The 21,211-nt window shown below is 31.2% G+C and overlaps 1 protein-coding gene across 4 annotated transcripts in view; it reads left to right on the forward strand.

Annotated features, from left to right (window-relative positions):
• MTA3 (metastasis associated 1 family member 3) overlaps positions 1–21,211 on the forward strand; it is a 174,725-nt gene that overhangs the window by 115,775 nt on the left and 37,739 nt on the right. For all 4 annotated transcript variants that reach the window (XM_074286690.1, XM_074286692.1, XM_074286691.1 and 1 more), the window contains exons 9-11: positions 11,944–12,132; positions 14,180–14,254; positions 15,391–15,449. In XM_074286690.1, coding sequence (XP_074142791.1) covers positions 11,944–12,132; positions 14,180–14,254; positions 15,391–15,449 — 323 coding nt within the window. The remainder of the gene's footprint in view (positions 1–11,943; positions 12,133–14,179; positions 14,255–15,390; positions 15,450–21,211) is intronic.

Consider the following 21,211-nt stretch of genomic DNA (forward strand, 5'->3'; position numbering starts at 1 on the left):
TTGTCAGGAAAATAAAATAAAACTATTTGTAAAGTGCTTTGTAAAACCTCAAAAGTACTATATAAATTTTTAAAGTTGTTGTAAGAAAAATTGATTTTATAAAAAAAATAGTTCATTAAATGAGTTCTGCAAAATTGCATAATTGAATGGGGACAAGAACTTATTGTGGAACATTTAGGAGGACAATTTTTTTTTTTTTTTGTGGGGGTGGAGGTAAAGCAGTTGGGCTTAAGTGACTTGCCCAGGGTCATACAGCTAGTAAATGTCAAGTTTCTGATATTGGATTTGAATTCAGGTCCTTCTGACTCCAGGACCATATGTTCCATCCATTTCGCCATCTAACTGTTCCTAGGACTCTGAAATAATAAAATTTATCCTTTTATTTAATATTAAATTAAAGACAAAGGAAATCCATCTCATAACAAATTCCTTTTGAGGTTTTCATATTTTGTGATATTTTTAAAATATCTGAGTACTTGCAAGCCAAATCAATGCAAAGCCCTGGATTCATTTTCTGATCCAAAACTATGAAGTGACTGCATTTATAACAAGTTAGAGCTATAAAGAATAACTTTACATATGAATGTTTTGGATATATTTTCCAATTTAAATACCTGCCATACAATGAAGTGGATGAAAAGACCTTACTAATCACAATTTTCACTTTAAACACTTAATACATTTCAGAATATGAATCAATATGAAACACTTTTTTATCATGAATAGATTTGTTCATACTCCATCTAAGTAAAATGGTTAAAAGACATTTTGTGATGGTACTTTGAAATAAGCATTTGAACTTGAAAATTTTATGTTATGACTACAGATTTATAAGTAGATTTCTTTGTCTAGCAAAGTGATACAAGTTTTATTGCTAATTATAACATCTTTTTCCATGAAAGGGAGTTTTCTGACAAAGTATTGATCTTGATTGAATTGTTCAAAAAATTACTAAGAGTAGTAATAGTAAGTGGTACATATTTGAGAAAGCATGTATCAAAAACAAGATTACTCATCACTTTATTGTTATGGTTACCTTATTAAGATATTTTAAGCATGTAAATTATTTTGTCAATAAATATTTTTATCCAATATTTGTAGGCTTAGATTTTGTTTTCTGCAACTCAATTAAATTATTTCTGTAAATTCTTTTATGAAAAATATTGAGACTATGGCCAATTTTTTTAAATAAGGGAGGAAAACTCCATATGAAATTTGGAAACCCCTGCAGTACAGAAAAACAAGGAAAATAATTTTAGGTTATTCTGAAACTGTTAATATCTTTAGAGCAAAGGTTCTTTTTTTTCTTTTGAAAAATAAAATCTAAAAATTTTTTTACAGCATAAAAATTTCTCCTAGTGTCTTTCTTATTTCCCCTCCCAGAAATCTATAACTACATGACAAATAATATCTTTTAAAGATTAAAAAAAGAGACAAAACCTAGCAAAACTTAATAATACATCCCCCCCACCAAAAAAAAAAATCAGAAAAGATGAGTATTATTCTGTGCCTGTGGATCTCCCATCTCTGCTAAGAAGTGAGATCAGTGTATTATTACATTTCTTCATTGGAACTACTCTTAATCTTTATAATTTTGCAGCTTTCACTTTTGAGAATTTTTTTCTATTTACATGTTTGTATTCAATTTGCATATTCATTTCTTACCCTGCTTACTTCAGTCTATATCAGTGCATGTAAGTTTTCTCATGTTTCTCTATTCATATTTGTTGGGGAGGTTTTAATAGCATAGTATATTTTATTATGTTTGTATTTCATTTTATTTAGTTCCCAATCCATGGACGATCTACTTTGTTTCTAATTTTTTGCTTCCAATAAAAAGTTTTGTTGTAAATATTTTTAGCATATTTGATAATTTTCTTATTGGTGATCTCTTTGGTTATATGTCTATTTTGGAATCTCTGGCTTTAAAGGCACTACTAACATTTAAATCATTTGATTTGTACAGTTCCAAATTATTCTCTAAAATGGTTGTGCTTATTTGTTCTATCAAAATGTCCTTTTGTGCCTATCCTTCTCTAGCCCTTCCAACTTTGACTTTCTTTGACTTTTGTCATCTTTTTGCCTATTTACTGGTTATGAGGTTAAATTTCAAAGTTGTTTTGATTTGCCTTTCTTTTAATATTGTAGAGGTGGATTTTTTAACCCGAGGTTTATGAAGACCCAAGAGGTCACAGGAGTCAATAGGTGGATTTCACGGAATCTGTGAACTTAAATGGCAAAAAACCCAAACCAAAACAAAAAATCTCCAACTTCCAGAAGCAAACAAACAAAAAAACCCAACTCAAAAATTTATATTTTAGTATAATTGGCTTTCTTTGTAATCATATGTATTGCATTTTATTCCTTAAATTTTGTTGAGTTCCTGTGTCACCAGATTGCCAAAAATTAGGGGGAAAAAAGTATTGTTTGTTTTTGAGACTGGTTCTTCCTGTCTTATCCAGGCTGAAAGTACAATGTCTACTGATAGTCTCAAATCAGCAGCTTTAATATGCTTCATTTTTGACCTGAGCCAATTCATACTCTCTAAGCAATGTGGTGCCCCATCCACTCTTCTGCATTGGGATCAGGCTTAACACATATATTTAGTCATATCAACATACTATGGCTTAACTTCTTAGGTCAGGACATTAGCCAGCCTCGGTCTCTCCAGTTACAGGAATTATAAATGTACCCAAAAAAGTGGAGAACCCTTGCTTTAGAATCTTAAAGAAAATGACTGGGAATCTCTTGTGTCCTGACATAAATAAGTAATATCATAAGCTGAAGAATTTGATGATTTGATTGTGGAGGTTATTTAATGGATTATGAATGTATGCCAAACAATACACAGTAAAGCTTTTGACTTTATCACAGTATGAGCTTTAAGCATGATGGTCTAAATTGACTCTTTATTTTGAATAAAAGTAGGATAGTATTATGTTTCAGTAATTTTGTTCATGTGTACTGGTTCTCTTTTCAATAGAAATGATGTTCCAAGCCCACATTTTCTGGCAGCAAGTAGCATTTAAAATATATATATGTATATATTATTAGTGATGGAATTTTAACTGAAAAAACAGATGGCAGAAGAAAACTATGTATTTTTACAGACTAGAGAAAGCGAGAAATGCATGGCCAAATCTTCCCTGTCAATCTTTCTCCTAAAATGTTTCCATTTGTCAGCTCCATCTGTTGTAGAATCTATGAAATGTGACAATACTTACACAATTGTTTAGCAGAGGTAGCATATTGTACTGATTTTGTTGTGGTTGTCGAGATTTAAATTTCAATGAGATTAACAATTAGCATCTATATCTTTTAAAACCTCCATTATTTATGAAATAATGGGTAGTAGAATTTTTAATATCTTGCTTATAAATGGTAATGTCATGAGTGCTAAGGATTTCTTTCATTTTCATTAGATTTTGCCCTCTAATTTATTTAAGGTAGTTTAAAGTCAGGTTAAACAAAAAAATGCCTGATAATGTGTATTGGGTCTAAACAAATACGGGACCCTCTTGAACTGTTCATATCCTTTGACTCCACAAAATCAATGCTAGCTAAGACAAAGACAGAATGAACACACACACACACACACACACACACACACACACACACTTTGGAAGACTAAAATAATTCATAGTGACACTTTTTATAGTAACTATAAACTGAAAAAAAAAAAAAAGGCAGATGCCTGTTGATTATTGTATCATGAATTTGATTAAATGCATTCACACCAAAAGAAGGAATATGACAAAATCAGAAGTAATGGAAAAGATGTGATATAAATCAAAGTAAGCAAGATATGTAGTATAATAACTACAAAAATGGAAATGAAACAATTAAGGCAATTGGATTTTGATTTATTTTAATAGCCATTCTTGATTCCCAAAGTCCAGTTTATGAAACATATCTCCCTTTTTCTAGTGTAAGTGCTATTGGATGTTTAATTTATTTTTATGTGTGATCACCGTCAGTCATTTTTGCTTGATTTTTTTTTTTTTTTTTTTTAAGATAAAGGGTCCTTTCAGTTCAGGGTGTTCAGGGTTTTCAGAAGGCATATCTAGAGACAACTATACTGTAAAACGACACATATAGAAATGTTTTCAAAAAGCGTTGTTGATATACAAAGTATCATCAGTAGGAGTTTTTAGACATTGAATTTAAAGAAACAATTTTATATCATTCATCTCATTTCCAATTACAATCATCATTATAATTCATTTCATTGATTATAGTCTTTTTAAATAAGGAGTCTAGGATCTATTTTGGAAAGAACATTTATCTACCATTATCTGGAAGAATGTAAAATATTCATTCATGGCTTGAGAAGTGTTATATCAGCTGAAAATAGCTCAACTGAATCAATTACTTCCAATTCTTTTTCAGAGCTGTTGCTAATTGTAAAATACTTTTTACATCTTCAGTAATTTCTGCGTCATAGTAAATTCAGCTATGTCTTCTTAATATTTAGATCTGTGATTTCATCAATGAAAATCTTACTCACTCTATCCTGTGTTATTCTTCCATATTGGCTTATATCAGCACTCAGTGTACTGGGTGATTCTTTGCCCTTGACATTGAAAGTATACCCAGAATATACAATGTCCATCAGTTACTTGATGCCTTTATTATTTATTCCTTCATTTCTACTCATATTTTTTTTGATGACATCCTTTATTCCATATTTTCTTTGTAATATGTTATGGGCTAACTCTTACCCACCCTACACACAGCTCCCTTTTCTGTCTCTTTCATTCTGTCTGTATCACTTATATATGTCATTTTGTGTGTGTGTGTGTGTATATTTTTTATATATATGCACACATATATATTCAAATAGATGAGCTGCACCCAGAATTGAAAACAGCAGGAAAACAGGCTTTTGACATCGCATTTTAAAAAATTACCTCAAACATCTAAATTTAAAAAAAATCTCTTTATTAATGCCAACATTTAATCTTTTTTTCTACTCTTAATTTTTTGCCAAGGAAAATCTTTGAACCATCCTTCCATTTAACAACTTTCTTCTTTCTCTCCTTCCCCTTTTTTTATTTGTTGCAAGAATGTCAAGATTTACATATTTAAGCTGGCTAATAATATGACCGTTCCCATTACCTGTTGGAAAAGCACCTCATATTTACAATATGGAATCAAATTAAAGTTTACAGTTGGTCTAAAAAATTGTGTGATTTTGTAGCACTCTCCACCCTTCTTCCTACCATCCTACAAATGCCATTGCACAAGTGGATGGCACAGGACTGAGGGTCATTCTCTATTTTTCTTTGCTTTTTTGTATTACTGTACTCAAATAATTTATCTTGTAGCCATGAACTAACTATTAATGAGCATTTCTGTAGTTAGCTAGCCTGTGGTCTCTAATCCATTTGATGGTTGAGATATTATCTAATCTATTTGATCATATCCCATTAGCCAAAAAAAAAAAAAAAAATCATAGAATCGCCAATATGTGCATGTTTATTTATAAATTATATACCTATGTTACTATCCATGATAAAACAGAAAAATAGAAGTTTAAAAAGAATGTGAATGGACATGAGTTTGAGCAGACTTTGAGATATAGTAGAAGATAGAAGATCCTAGTATACTATGGATCCATTAGGATTATGAGGAGTTGTACACAGCCAAATGAACAAGAAAAATGAGGAGATAAAAATGAGATAATAGTTTTTTTTTTAATTAATAGTACTAAAAACTGCATTTTCTTTCATGACAAATACTTCTACTGATACATCTCTCATATCTACATCTCTTTTCAGAGACTGGAGCTATACTGATGGATAGAATTTTTCCAATGACAGATACTACTGTGGGTGTCCAGGATGTGGGCAGGTTATATTTGCTTTGAGGATTAATATCCAGCTCACAAGGGAGGAAGGCGACCTCTTTCAAAGTGTTGGGAGAAGTACAGTGAGAGACTGTTAGAGGAGAGTTTGAATGAAGAGTAGATTGGTTGTGCTGGAGATAGGCCCCATAATTGATTATTGGAAGGAAGAAAGAATGTTTCCTGTTTCACTCTTTGATTAGTTGATTGCATATCACACACCTTTTAGGGGTAACTTAGGTGCTAGAGACTATATAGCTTCATATTGAAAATGTTAATTGCTGCTTTTGGTGGGTTTTTGTTTGTTTGTTTGTTGTTTTTTTAATTGTAATTTCTAGGGGCAGCTAGGTGGCGCAGTGGATAGAGCACCAGCCCTGAATTCAGGAGGACCCGAGTTCAAATGTGATCTCAGACACTTAACACTTCCTAGCTGTGTGAGCCTGGGCAAGTCACTTAACCCCAGCCTCAGAAAAAAAAAAAAAGAAAAAGAAAAAAAATTGTAATTTCTGAATCCTCCTAACTATATTGTCCCTCATTTTGACCACAAAAATAATGAGATTTTTTTCAAATACTTTTCTAAAATCCAGGTATGCTTTGTCTGTGGCATTGCCTTGACCTAATTACCAAATGTTTATTTGGAATAATCTGTTTTTTAAAAAATATTATATTTCAAAGTATATCAAGAAATAAACTAAAAGCATTATGCATCATTTCAAACCTATTACCCTCTACTTCTCTGAAGTAGAATAGTATCATTCTTTGTTTTCTAGAACTAATATTAAAGCATATTATCTAAACTTTAGAGCTAGAATGATCCTCAAAAGTTCACTTAAATTACTCTCCTCTTTTTACAGATGTGGAAAGGAAGATGGTAGAAATGCAGTGACATCAGCTTTTTTTTTTTTTTCTTTAATAAATTCTTCCCCTTGTAAAAGCTCCCAAATTATTAATCATTTCTAGCAATCAAAGTTAAACATACCTATGTTTCAATTTTTTTGAATTAGTTTCAATGTTTTTTCTGCTTCACTGTTTAAAAAAATATGGACATTTGTTTATCTTCATTCCTGAAGCACTTCTTCCATTTGCCTCAGTTTTTCCCCAGTCACCAAAAGCAATCATATGTGGTTTTCAATCTTTGAGGACCACATTTCTTTTTCTTACCAATACAGTACCTGTTTTTCAACTCAATAATTCAGTTCAAACATTTCTTAAGTTTTTCCTATGTGTAAGTCACTACGCTAGGCAGTAAGTAAACAAAATTAAAAAAAAGAAAAAGTCCTTACTCTCAAGGAATATGAAACCTTTCTTGATATTCATTTGGCAACACTGGCTCTACTGAAATTACTTTGTATGTATTTTCTAGTTTAAAAAAAAAAAAAGAAAAAAAAGTTCCTCACCACCACCAAAAAGAGTTGCTACAAACATTTTATGATCTCTTTGGGATACAGACCCAGTAGAGATACTGCTGGGTCAAAGGGTATCCACAGTTTTATAGCCCTTTGGACATAGGAGCTAAATATTCAAAGATGAGATGAAGATCCTATAGTTCAGAAATGAGGAAACAAGTTCATGTGGGCACAGAAGCAGTTGATGATATTGTTATCTGTGTTATAGGCCAATATGATTGTTATGTAGAATTCATGAAAGGGAATAATGTGAAATAAGACTGAAATGGCAGATGGGAATCATTTTATAGAGCTTTTAAAAGTCATACTGTAGATTTTGTATTTTATCCTAGAAGATATTAAAGATTTTGAATAGGGAAATTGAAAGTATTTTGGGAATATCAATTTGACAGATAATGGAAGAAGAATTAGACTTCTGATTTCAATTCTGTCTTAATCATTTATTTTCCTATTCTCTTTGTTAAAGATTGGTATCATTGATACTAAATTTTGAAGCAAAACTAGACTTGAATATTTAACACTATATAACCTTTTTTAAAAATCATATTCTCATCTGTAAAGAGACTGTGCCTCTTCCTTGATCTTCATATTTCAATCAACATTGTTTTAGTGTATTTTTAATAAATTTTACTGATATCTTGGTTTTTTTTTTAATCTTGTTCTTTTAAAATATGTTTTATTTTAAATTCATGGAACAAAGCAAACATTTCCACAAGATAGTACCCCCCCAAAAAAAAAAAGATGATTGTACATGAAACTGTAAAACTACTATGTACAACTTGCTATTTTCTCCAAATATACAATAAAGTTTTCATGTAAATTCCATTTCCTCTTTCCGCCTTAAAAGATGACTACCATTAGACACAAAATAGGTATGTGTATATATATAAATGTAAAATTATTCTATATATACATCTGTTTATCACTTCTTTCTCTGGATGTAGCATCTTTCTTCATATGTCCTATGTTTTTATCTGTGTATTTCTAGTTGTCAAAATGACTAAGTTCAAAGTCATTCTTAAAACAATATTGCTCTTATTATATATGATACTCTCTTGGTTCTGCTCATTTTGTTCTTCATCAATTTTGTGCAAGTTTTTCCATGCCTTTCTATTTTTTCTTTTTATGCGATCTAACTCTCCCAGTGTACCCTTTCTCTTCCTTCCAAAAATCCATTTATTAGAACAGAGAATAAATAGATATAGGGTGGAGTTAAACAATTGTGCAAAACTGGCTAACATATTAATCATATTTTTTCTCTGAATGTAAAGAAAAAAAATTAACAATAATTTTCTAAAATTTTGAGTTTAAAATTCTTCCTTATCTTCTCCTTAATAAGGCAAGCAATTTCATATAGACTATATGCGGTCATGCAAAACATCTCTATCTTAGCCATATTTATTGTAAAAGAAAATGCAGACCAAAAACACCAAGAATAATAAATCAAAAAAACATTAAAAACTGTCAAAGTATGTGTTCAAGTCTGTATTCAAACACCATAGGTTCTTTCTTTGGGAGTGGATAGCATTTTTCAACTTAAGACCTTTGAAATTGTTTTAGATATTGTTAAATTGGTATTGCTGAAAGTAGCTGAGTCATTCACAGTTGTTTAACCATATGATTTGCTATTACTGTGTACAGTTTCTCCCACTTCAGCTCATTTCATTTTCCATCCGTTGATGTAAATCTTCTCACATTTTTCTGAAGGTTTCCTGCTGATCATTTCTTATAGCACAATAGTATTCCATCAAAATCGAACATCACAACTTGTTCAGCCATTCCCCAGTTGACTCGTATTCCTTCGATTTCCAATTCTTTGCCAGGACAAAATAACCTGTTATAAATATTTAGGATTTTTCCCTTTGATCTCCTTGGAGTACCGACCTAATAGTTATGTTGCTGGGTCAAAGGATATTCCCCATTTTCATATCCCTTTCGGCATTGTTCCAAATTGCTCTCCAGAATGATTAGATGAATTCACAACTCTACTGATGTATGAGTTTCTCAAGTTTTCCACATTTCCTCCAACTATTGTCATTTTGCTGCCCAATAATTTTTAAAAATAAGTTTTTAGTTCATATTTTTTTCATTACTAGAATTTCTCTCTGTATTTTCTCTTCTTTGTTCCAGAGAAACATGCTATATCACAAATGACACATTTCTTAAAAGAGGAAAAAAGAGGAAAAAAAACAAAAAATCAGCTAAATGAAATACATCTTAGTACTTCCAATTGTTGTAAAATAGTATAGTTAACTCTTCTCCTATCTGTTCTTTGGAGTCATGTTTCTAATTTTGCATCAATCATTTTGGTTGTTTTGTACATTTGTACATTTAATTTTCATGTTGTCACATACTGTTTCAAAAAATTTTGTTATCTTTACCATTCATAGAATCAAAAATTTTGAAGTCAGAAGAGACTTTAGGGCCATTTCATCTAATTCATACATGATAGAAATCGTCACTATAACAAATGTGACAGGTGATCCATCTAGTCTTTGCTAAAGGGCTTAAAAGGGAACCCTATCTTCCAAGGTCTTCTCATAGTTTAACATATATTTTTTTGATCCAATGACACTATCTAACTGCTTTATGAACAAGACATCTTTCAACTTCAGGCATTTTCTCTGGCTGTGCTTCATGCCTGATAGTTCCAACTAAAATTTCATCTTCTGTAGGAAGCCTTCCCTAACTGCTTTTAATTCTGGGATTTTTCTCTTTTATTCACTTTCTATTTATCCTGTGGATAGCTTGTTTTATGTATGTATGTGTGTATATATTTGTTGGCATGTTATCTCCACCATTAGAACATAAACTCCATGCCTATTCTCTCTCCCATTTTTGTATTCCCCATTGTTTCCCATAGCATAGTGTCTGGCACATATTAAGTACTTAGTAAATGTTAATAGATTGATCCCAAGACAGCCTATTCTACTTTTGAACAGTTCTAGTTATTAGAAAGCTTTTTCTGACCTCAAGTTTAAAATTTTTCTTTCTATGCTTTTCATCTTTGGGCCTGGATTTGCCTTTTGGAGGCATATAGAATAAACCTTCCTGTGGTAGATATTCAAGTACTTGAAAATAGCTATCATATCTCTATCATATCCCTGAATCTCAGGATAAACATCACTTTTTAATTATTGAGCACCCACTTTGTTTCCTGGGTTTCTTTCTTTTTTTTTTTTTTTTTTTTCTTCCACAAAACTGGTGCTATAAATATTTTGTTGCATATGGCATCTTTCTTTCTGTCTTTGACTGCCTTGGTATGTGTCCCCAGTATCAGAATCACTGAGTATAAACAGTTGAGTTACTTTTTTCCCCATAATTTCAATTTTTCCAAAAAATTTCCAGTAATCATATATTAGTGGATCCTTTTCTCCATAGTTTGTCCAGTGTATCATTCAACTTAAGAAACTGAAAGAGAAAATTCCAAATCAACAAAGCCTTTTAAAAGATATTTGTAAGAGAATTTTTGATTTTGGCTTTTGCAGACTATTTTTAAAAAGTTAATTGAGCTGTGTCCTGTGTTGGCAAGGATTTATTTATTCTACTGAGCCAGATTCTATAATCTTAATTATTTTGAATATTCAGTTATTCATGGACATATGTGAATGGAATATTCCTTCCAACAAAGAGATGCAGATTATAAGTCTACCTATTTTATATGCTTCTTATATATGTTGTTTTTGAATGATCCCCCTAAAATTTGCCTATAGGAAGAGCATTTTTTTTTTTTTTTTAGTGATGGGGGTCTGAAGAATCGTGTGTGATGCCTAGAAGGCAGAGAAAAGATTTAAAGTTGTCATGAGTGATGATTTACAAACAAGAAATTAAGAACCAAAGTAATGGAATAAAAGAAATATCTAAGAGAAAAAAGAAAATCAGCCAGTCAAATGTAAAGAACAAGTGGTCTCTGTGCTTCACTGATACTCTTGAATATTGGGAGAATGTTCCCTTCCCCCCCCCCCCCCCCGTCTTCCAGCATTTTGAAAGGAAATGAATGATAAGTGTTCATGGATGGTTTGCATGCTATTTCATAGGAGGTCATTACCTCCATTGAGATAATAGATCCATTCATTTAATTACAAATGAGATTGATTAGCCTATATTGAATAGGCTATTTTACATTTATTTGTGTAATATAACTAATTCAATTATTTAATAGTACATATTGATGAAAATGGATATTTAGTCATCTTTATTTCTTGTAAGTCACCTTTATTGTCGTAGTTATAAAAATGCTATCCTACAGTTCCAAAGGACTGATGTTGAAAAATGCTATCCACCTTCAAAAAAGGAACCTGGATGAAGATCAAAGCACACTTTCCTTTGTTTTTTGGTGATTTTTTTTTTTGGGGGGGGGGAAGGGTCTTTATTTTCTCTCACAATATGATTAATATGGAAATATGTTTCGCATGACAGTAAACATAATTTATAACAAATTGTTTGCCTTCTCAATCAATGGGGGGGGGGAGAAAAGGGGAGAGAATGTGAAGTTATTTTTTTTTTTTAAAGAATGTTAAAAATTGTTTTTACATATAATTGGAAAAAACAATTTTCTCAAAAGTTGAAAAATGCTGTCCTGGATACATTGTTGTTAATTAACTTTGTCATTGTGAATATACCTTAATAACTTTTCATATTTGGTAATAATTAATTCTGTGCTTTCTTGTTTCTATTTCTTATTCTCTTTAGTTCCATGCTATGGACACATTATACAGACACAGCTATGATTTAAGCAGTGCAATTAGTGTTCTCGTACCACTTGGAGGACCCGTTTTATGTAGAGATGAAATGGAAGAATGGTCTGCTTCTGAAGCTAGCCTATTTGAAGAAGCTTTGGAAAAATATGGAAAAGACTTCAATGATATACGCCAGGATTTTGTAAGTAGAAAATTATAAGGTGTTTTTGTTTTTTTTTTTTAACAATTAAATTAAGTTGTGGCATAAGCACAGCATTTGACATGTGAATATTTTAAAACATTTATCTTTAAAGCTCATGTTTTAATTTTTATCTTTCAGCTATGCTATGAACATTAATCTATCGGGATAAGAATACCAGTTTGATCATGCCTTTTTAGCTAAAGCTGTTATGCTTTACTAATAAAAGGAATATGTCTAGAGGTCCTTGAGTTCTAATACTAGTTTCAGTAAAGATTTTCTCTATGGCCTTTGGGCAAAGTCTAAGTACTTCCTAATTATCCAGCTATAAAATGAAGATATGATGACTTTCATCATATTTTCTGTATTGTAATCTTTCAACTATTCAGTTAGGTGATTTTTCTCTTACTCATATCATTCTGATTGCTTAACTAATAGCATTGCTTTTCTGATACATAGCCTCATTTAGAATCATGTTGCGGAGAATTTTATATAGAATAGTCTTATGATGGTGTTATTTAGTTCAGTCTCTTCATTTCACATATGAAGAAACAGACTAATTTGTGTAAGTGCTTGTGTGACTGCTGTTCTTTAGATATACTGTCTTATACAATTTTGATATTTTATGTTATATTTTAAATTGTTACTTAAAAATTAGAAGTTCATATTTGAGGCTTAGAAGAAATTTCTAAAAGTAGCTTATCAATTTTATTTTAGTTGTTTAAAACTGAACTGTATTTTCACATGCTATTGCGTATTCAATGTGATTTTTCTGGGGGGGACAGTGACCATATAAACTGCCTCTGCATTTGGCAAAATAATAATAATAATAATAAAGTATATATTATAACTATATAATATATATATAATTATTATTATTCCCATGTTTAAATACTGCTCATTATTTCTAAGGGGCACTTCTATAAAAAGTAGACATAAAAATTTATTGTACTCTCCTTTAAGAATTGGTCTGTTTGTTTTCCAATTTCATAGCTAAAGGAAAATGTCTATCTTATGGTAGTCATTATTTCTGTAAATAATCAAATTTCTTCATTGAACTATGGATACATTTTGTAGATATGCTCCTTTTCTATAGTGCATGGTTATTAAACTAGAGGCTATGAGGTACATTATGTTTGACTATTTATAGAAAATATTAGTTTAAGCACACATTTTTCCTTCCAAATTAAAGTAATTATAAAGCAATGAGCCAGTTTCCTATGTCCAAATTATACTTCAATTGTAAATCAGCATTCTTTATTCATTCAGCAAGTGTTTTTAAAGAATACATTACTTCTTTTTGACTACTTCTGTTATATTTCTCATGTGGTAAATCATTTCATGTAGGACTATAATATTTTTTTTTTTTTTTTTTTTTTTTTTGTTTTTTGCTAAGGCAGTTGGGGTTAAGTGACTTGCCCAAGATCATATAGGTAGGACACGTTAAGTTTCTGAGACCAGATTTGAACTCAAGTCCTCATGACTTCAGAGTTGGTATTCTATCCACTGTGTTACTTAGCTACCCTTATAATATGTTTTCTAAAAGACCATTGAGTGTGTGTCACTTAACAGCTTTTTATGAACCATCTTGAAGACAGAATATTGAATATGGTCCGAGATAAAAATGAACTGAATGTAGCCTGACATCTATTGGGTCTAATGACTTGAATCTTACTCAGTTTAAGTTATATTTGGAAATATGATCATAGGGTTGAAAGAGAATTTAGAGATCATGTAGTACACCATTCCTCTAGTTTTATAAATGAAGAAATGGAGACCCAGAGAAGTCAAGTTACTTGGCCAATTATCAGATAGTAAATAGCAGAGCCAAGATTTGAATCTCCATTCTCAGACTCAAAATCCAGTGTTGTTTAATTTATTTCATAGCCAGATGATTATGGTTTGGTTTTCTTTAGTGTTAATTATTCTAAAATGTATCTTCCCTATATAAAATTACTAGTTTTGTTATTTTAAAGAAGAGGTTTTATGGGAGTATATAGTAGTTTTAAGTTTTTTAGTTTTATTAAATTTTACAATATTTATTTTTCAGCTCCCATGGAAGTCATTGACTAGCATCATTGAATATTATTACATGTGGAAAACTACTGATAGATATGTACAACAGGTAATCCTACCATTTTGGCATTAAGAGGATCTACAAGACAAAAACATTTAATCTGATTTAGTGATTTGTTATTCTGTGGTAATTTTATAATTGTTTATAAGTTTCAGAAGTAATTTTTATTTGTATGTGTGTAATTGAATAAAGTGTACCTCTTAAGAAGGGATAGTAGAGGAAAATATAACTGTTGTGTCTGTCATTGTAATTTCATTTTGGGCAGAAACTAGTCCTCAGCCCCTGATCTTTCCTTGTAGGATAAAACCAAAACAAACAAACAAACAAAATTACCTTGAGAAACATTTGACACATCTTGGTTTTCTCTAAGTCATAATAAGGCATCTCCTTTTGGTTGTCCTTTGTATATTCTTTGCCAAACTACATTTACTGCGAAATGATTATGACCCCACAGGCCCATGTTTGAGTTTTTAACTTATTTATTTGCTATCACAAACTGTTCCTATGATGTAATTTAATTTTCCTTTCTTCCCGATTCTTGCTTTATTATAAATATGTTAGCAATTAGGCCTCTATTTGAGTCATATTAAAGTGATACTCAGTTTTTAACTATTTAATTTATACCTGGAGTTTGGGATGTTACAACATCCTTTTCTGTTACCTTTTACTTCTCCTTATCCTTCCTCCCTTTACCCTGAGTAAATGTTGGTTTCATATCAGACCCATTATTCTTCTCCACGAGCTATGGATGCTTAGTGTGTTTACTTCATGTCTCTGGAAGTAAAGAATTCTTTTTTAGCTTTCAGAAAATCAGCTAAGTAATATAATTTTAAAAAGTGGAAATTACAGTAATAAAAAGATTTTCCTTGTCTTTATTTTTTTATTGTTTTAATGGTGCTTTTAACATTTATATGGAAATAGGATGTAATATACTTTATATATTCACTTACATAATTTATTAGTAATATTCTTGTTTGTGTTTTTTCTTAAAATTTATTGTTTTGTAACAAATTTTGTATTTAATCTTTAAATATCTCCTTTGAAAAATTCCTATTTGAATATAAAATTAAAGTTGTTTTGGCTATTGGTGCTTGGTTTAAATGACTTGTAATTTTTAAGAATAAAAGGAAATAGCGGAATTCTTAGTATTGTATGTAAAATATTTTCTCTGTTATTTTAATTAGAAACGCCTGAAAGCTGCAGAAGCTGAAAGCAAATTGAAACAAGTTTATATTCCAACTTAGTAAGTACTCAATTCTTATGAATTTTAAAAGCTGATGTCAGTGCAAACAATGCCTTTTTTTGTAGTTCAACCTCAATTAATCACTGAACCTCTTTTTTCCATATTTTCCTATTCAATAAAAGAAGTCTGCTTTATATTACACTGCAAAAACGGGCTCAATAGGACCAAAAAGCCTAATTGTCAGAAAAACTGAAGTAGACAAATGGAGAGGCAAGAGGGGCAATGTAGTGGATTTTGTCTCAGTCATAACGATATGTCATAAAATACAACTATGAAAACATATATGTATGAAGTGGGTGGATTTTATTAAATTGTAGCTTCTAAAGTTTGTAAATTGTGGGTGTACTTTTTTGTTGATAGTGTAGGCTGTGCAGATTTTGCTCTCATCTTTTCATTTGTCAATCCTATTTAGAATGAATATTTCATGGTTTTTGTGAAATATTTGATGTCTGTATTTTAAACATATAAATTATTATCCAACATTTTCCTCCTCAACACAATGAAAATCTTCCAGATTCTATGAGTATGAAGAGAAAATACAGTTCAACATGTACCTGACCAAGAATCCCTTCTACATCATTTTAGTTTTTGTTTGAAGAACTCTAGTGAGAAAGAACCCTTGGCAATCCATTTAATTTTTTGTAAATTTCTGATTTTTAGGAAACTTTCATTTGCATCAACCCTAAATCTACTTCCCTGTTCAGTACTTTGAGGCCAAAAAACTGAAATCTAATTCTCCTTCTAATGTAACCCTTCTGATACTCAAAGCTGTCCTGTTCCCCTAAGACTCCTCCAGGTTAAACATGCAAAAAACCTTTACTTGTCATGTTTTTAATTCCTTCTTTCTTATTGTCCTCTTTTGGACATTTCAACTTGTCTATGTGCTTCCTAAAAGATAACTAGATTCCAGTTTTGATGGCAGAGTATAATTGAATCATTATTTCCTTCATTCTTGACACTGTGCCTCATTTAATACAATCTGGATTTTTTTTTGGGGGGGGCAGATGTATAACTTTCTATAGTCATCTGATTGTAGTTCATGTAAATATATATCTGGTCATATCTCCTTTGTTCTTTACTTGTGAAACTATTTCTTGAAATCAAGTTGAAAAGTTTATACTTGTCTCCATTAGTTTCGTCTCATTCGATACAGTAAATCCTTCAGCCTGTCAACTTTTTAAAATATATTTTTTTAAAACATTGTTGTCATTTCCCATTACTACCTCCCACCAAAAACCTACTATCCTTTTACAATTAAGCAAACCAAAACTACAGCACCTTGCTTGTGTCTGGTAGCATGCGCCTTATTCCACACCTTTAGTCCATTATCTTTCTAGAGAGGGCCTATACTTCCTCAATCCTGTAGATGATGACTCATTATTGCTTCAGTTTTAATTTTGATGTCTTTTTTATTACTTTTTGTGTTAAGTTATTGAAGTCACTGTGTATAAAATTTATCTTGGTTCTTTATTATTATTTTTTTTTTTCGGTAAGCATTAGTGGATATAAATTTCCCTATTGTTCTCTGAATTCTTAATGTTGATTCTTTCCTGCTGTGTAAAAATAATTGACTTTTCATATGCCATAATTTATCCAAGTATTCCCCACTCAGTGGAAATTCACCTTTTTTTAATTTCTTACTGCCATAAAAATTATTGCTACAAGTCTTTTGGTAGGTTTTGGACCTTTCCCCTTCATCTTTTGTCTTTTTGGAATAAATGTTTAGCAATGCATCCCAAAGTGTGAATAGCAAAGTCTCTTTTCTATCATGATTACCAATTGTTGTCTAAAATGATTGGATTAATTCACTGTGTGCCATCAAGAGAGTATCACTCTTCCTGTCCTACCAGTCTCACAGTCTTAGGTTATTTCTTGTTTTTCATCTTTTTTAAAGTTGCTAATTTGTTGGACATGATGCAAAAGTCTCCCAGTTCTAATTTGTAGTATATTCTTCTGGGTTTCCATTCCCTCTTGACTGAAAGTACTTCTGCTACTCAGAAGTGGGTATAGGCAGTGAAGCTGCCAAACATCATCTGGTCTTGCATCCAGTGATAATAAAGGAAACCTTTGTAGTTTCTGTCCCCTTACCATCTCTGCCTTGGGAGGTGCTGAAACTGCTGCTTTTTCTGTCTTCACCATTTAATCCCACCACTGAAATGATATTTCATCCATGTGGGTTCCTGGTCAGCTTCTACTCTCATGTCACAGATTTCTTTTTCCAACTTCCTATGACATCTTGGGTCAGAAGGATGTTCATTCTGATCTTTTGTTGGCTCTGCTATTTTAGAATTCACTTTGAAAGTTGTTTGGAGGGGAATGTTGGGAGGGCTCTCTACTCTCACCATCTTAACTTCACCTCAAGAAGTCTTAATTTATTGCTTTTAAGATTTACTTCCCCTTCAAAATATTAGATCAGTGGATCCTAACTATCCTTTTACTAGAACTTTACTAAAATCCTGTCTCTTGATCAAGTGAGATTACCACAATCAGTTATGATTACATTGGTCATTTACCCTTTAAGATCCTATTTCTACTTCACCAATCATTCCTTTATAGCAGTGCCCTTTATTTCTTCAAGACTAAACAGAGGTACTATTAAATCTTTCCTGATTTCTCCAACTGCTAATGCCTTAAACTGTATTGCAATTATTCCTCCACTCTACCTTCTGCACACACATGTGCACATGCACATACACACACAGAGTTGATTGATGGCTTCCTCTACCTTTTAAAGAATTAAATTGGCATAAAGTCAGATCACAAATTTATCTACTGCTCGGCTTTTGGCAATGATGGACTTCCAGCAAAGATTAGGTAGTTGAAATACTCTGTGACTGTAATATGCTTCCATACTAGCTTGGGGCCTGTTTCTCAAATTCTTCCTTCTACCCAAATGGCTTGCAATATGAATGAAATGAGTAGTTAGCTAGCATTTATTAAATGCCTGCTTTGTGCCAGGTACTATATGCTAGATAAACCCACAACTATATCACTTCTCTCTCTCTCTCCATTAGTTCTTAATAAAATATTCTCCACCATTTTCCCCTCCTAGACACATATATTTCTTATTAATATATAGATCTATAAATCCCTTCCAGCTCCTGATTATGTTTTGGGTTACTTATATATTCCACTTCATCACATCAATACCTGGCAAGTCATTTTTTTTTTTTTAATATAACATTTTCTGGTTCATCCCATTTTTTACTTTGCATATAGACATTTGAGTTAAGAGTTTTATTGCTGATTATCCTTTGGATATTGTTGTGGAAACTAGTACTTTCTCTCTGATAATTAGTTTGTCAGATCTATGTGGTTAGCTTTCTTTCCCTCTTGTTTAATTTTAAAATCTTCTATCCATCCTAATTAACTCACAAGTTTATGGAAATTATGTTTTTACTGACCCTTATCACATGGCCATAGCCAAGAGTGTTACATAAATATATTTTAAGCCATGGTGTAGAAATCCAAATTTTTTTTGTCATAAGCTAAATTCTTAGTTGACTATTCTTTTTCAAAATCTATCATTATCTTCTGAGTTCCCTACTTTCAGCTGGCAAGAGCACTTTTAAAGAACTTTTGGGTAATCTGTGGCTCTTCCATTTTCTTCCTCTAGGAAAAGATCATTTTGTCCTTTGTACATTTCTAAGTGTTATATGGTAGAAGAAGCACAGACATAACATATACTTTGTAGATGACCACATAATCATCTTCATCCTCCATACTTGCCTCAAGAAATATCCACAGCTTACTGTTTTCTTTTTCATTGTTCCCTTGGGTAACTGATATTGTAAACTGTCTATTTCTGAGATGTTGGAGAAGAATATAATAATATCCATCCATCCGGTTTTCAACTAAAGGTTGTACTCTTAATACTTGCCTCCATATTTCTGCACATTGAGCTCTGTCTTTTCTTAGGGAATGAAGCTTAATTTATATGACATTTAGAAGCAGGTAAGGCAGAAATGCCTGCATAAAATAGGTACTTAAACTATTTGTTGATTAATAATTATTATCAGGTGGAAAAAAAATCTAACTAATAAATTCTTTCTACCTCATTTCACTTTGGTGTCACTTTCCAGATATTTTCCTTTACACTAGTCTATTTCTGTTCCTCTTTTATAGTGTCATCCAATGTAAATAGAAGGTTTTTTTTTTTTCTCCATACTCTGCAATTTAGGGTTGTTTCCATCTTAAAGTATTCTGTATTTTAAAATATTCTGGACTTTGGTTTGCTCATTCAAGTAATACATTCAGTACGTTTTTGAGTTCTATTCAGGCACTTGGAAAGAAGCAAAAGAAATGTGACAGTCTCACATAGAGATTATTGTTTTGTGAACCGAGTGCTACATTTGTTTTCATTTTGTATTATACTGAGTCTTTTGATAATTGAATTTAGATATATTATTTAATACATGCTTTTAGGAACAGGTGGGCTCATAAAGAATGAATTATGATCTTTCAGAGTAACCTTTTCTTCAAAGCTAATAACATTAGTTTTATTCTTCTCTACTAAGGTTTACAGGCTAAATATTACCATTCAAAGATACAATGTAATATTTGTTCTACAAATCAACTTTTGTTTATATTTATATTTTACAGCATATCTTGTGATTAAAATGCTTCTGTGATTCATGAATTTTAGAATTTGACACATTTCTTATTCATCAGACCTTATGCAAATTTTATGATTATCTGGGATGTTCAGTCAAACAATTAAGATTCTTCTTCATATTTTTCCCAGATAACAGTCTCTTGTTGAAGAAAAGTGCATATAATTTGGTTTCTGTATGAATGTTTTAAATTTTTATCACCTGGGGGCAGCTAGGTGGCGCAGTGGATTGAGCACCAGCCTTGAATTCAGGAGGACCTGAGTTCAAATCTGGTCTCAGACACTTAACACTTCCTAGCTGTGTGACCCTGGGCAAGTCACTTAATCCCAGCCTCAAAAAAAAATAAAATAAAATAAAATTATCACCTGTTTTGTAATAATGCTGAATTTACAACTTCAGAGGAAGATTTTTGGGAGTCCATGACAGATTATTGTTCATTATTTTGCATTTTCTTTGAAGTTACTTTCAAAAATGTACTTTTATATATAAATAGATTGCCATACTAATCAGATTAACATGTGATCATAAAGTTATGCTAAGATCTAAGAACCCTACCATGAAAGATTTCTTTTCATTATTAATTCACTTTTTCAGAGCTACATATCTCTTATAAAATAAATTGTGACTTTTTTGTTTTGTTTTGTTTTGTTTTGTTTTGTTTTGTTTTGTTTATTTGCTTTTGCTTTTAGTATTTGTGAGGAAAAGTTCATTTATATGTCCTGTGACAGTTATTCTTTATATCCCTGAACTTCAAAATGAATAATAGATCCTTGACAAGAAACTTCATTCTTCAACATTGTTTTTAGTCTTAAATCATTACTACCTATATTAAAGTCCAAGTAGCATTCCATAGTGTTACAAAACTGACTTCATGCTTTTCCATAATACTTTGCTGAAATTTATCAGTAGTATACTTAAACCCATAATATTTTCAATTTTTCAAGAAAAAAATCTGATAGCACAGTAATCAATATAACCTCATGGGATAACCATTTCCTACTATTTACAATAAATTTTTTTAATATCAGAAATGTAATAACATGTTAGTTCTTTCAATCTGAACTGCTAAATAATTAGGTTTTATTTTGTATATTTTCAACTGATAAATGCAATACTATGAAAACAATTCAAATAAAACTATGTTTAATT

The sequence above is a fragment of the Sminthopsis crassicaudata genome, chromosome 2 (assembly GCF_048593235.1).
Source record: "Sminthopsis crassicaudata isolate SCR6 chromosome 2, ASM4859323v1, whole genome shotgun sequence".
In the NCBI taxonomy this organism is placed as follows: Eukaryota; Metazoa; Chordata; class Mammalia; order Dasyuromorphia; family Dasyuridae; genus Sminthopsis; species Sminthopsis crassicaudata.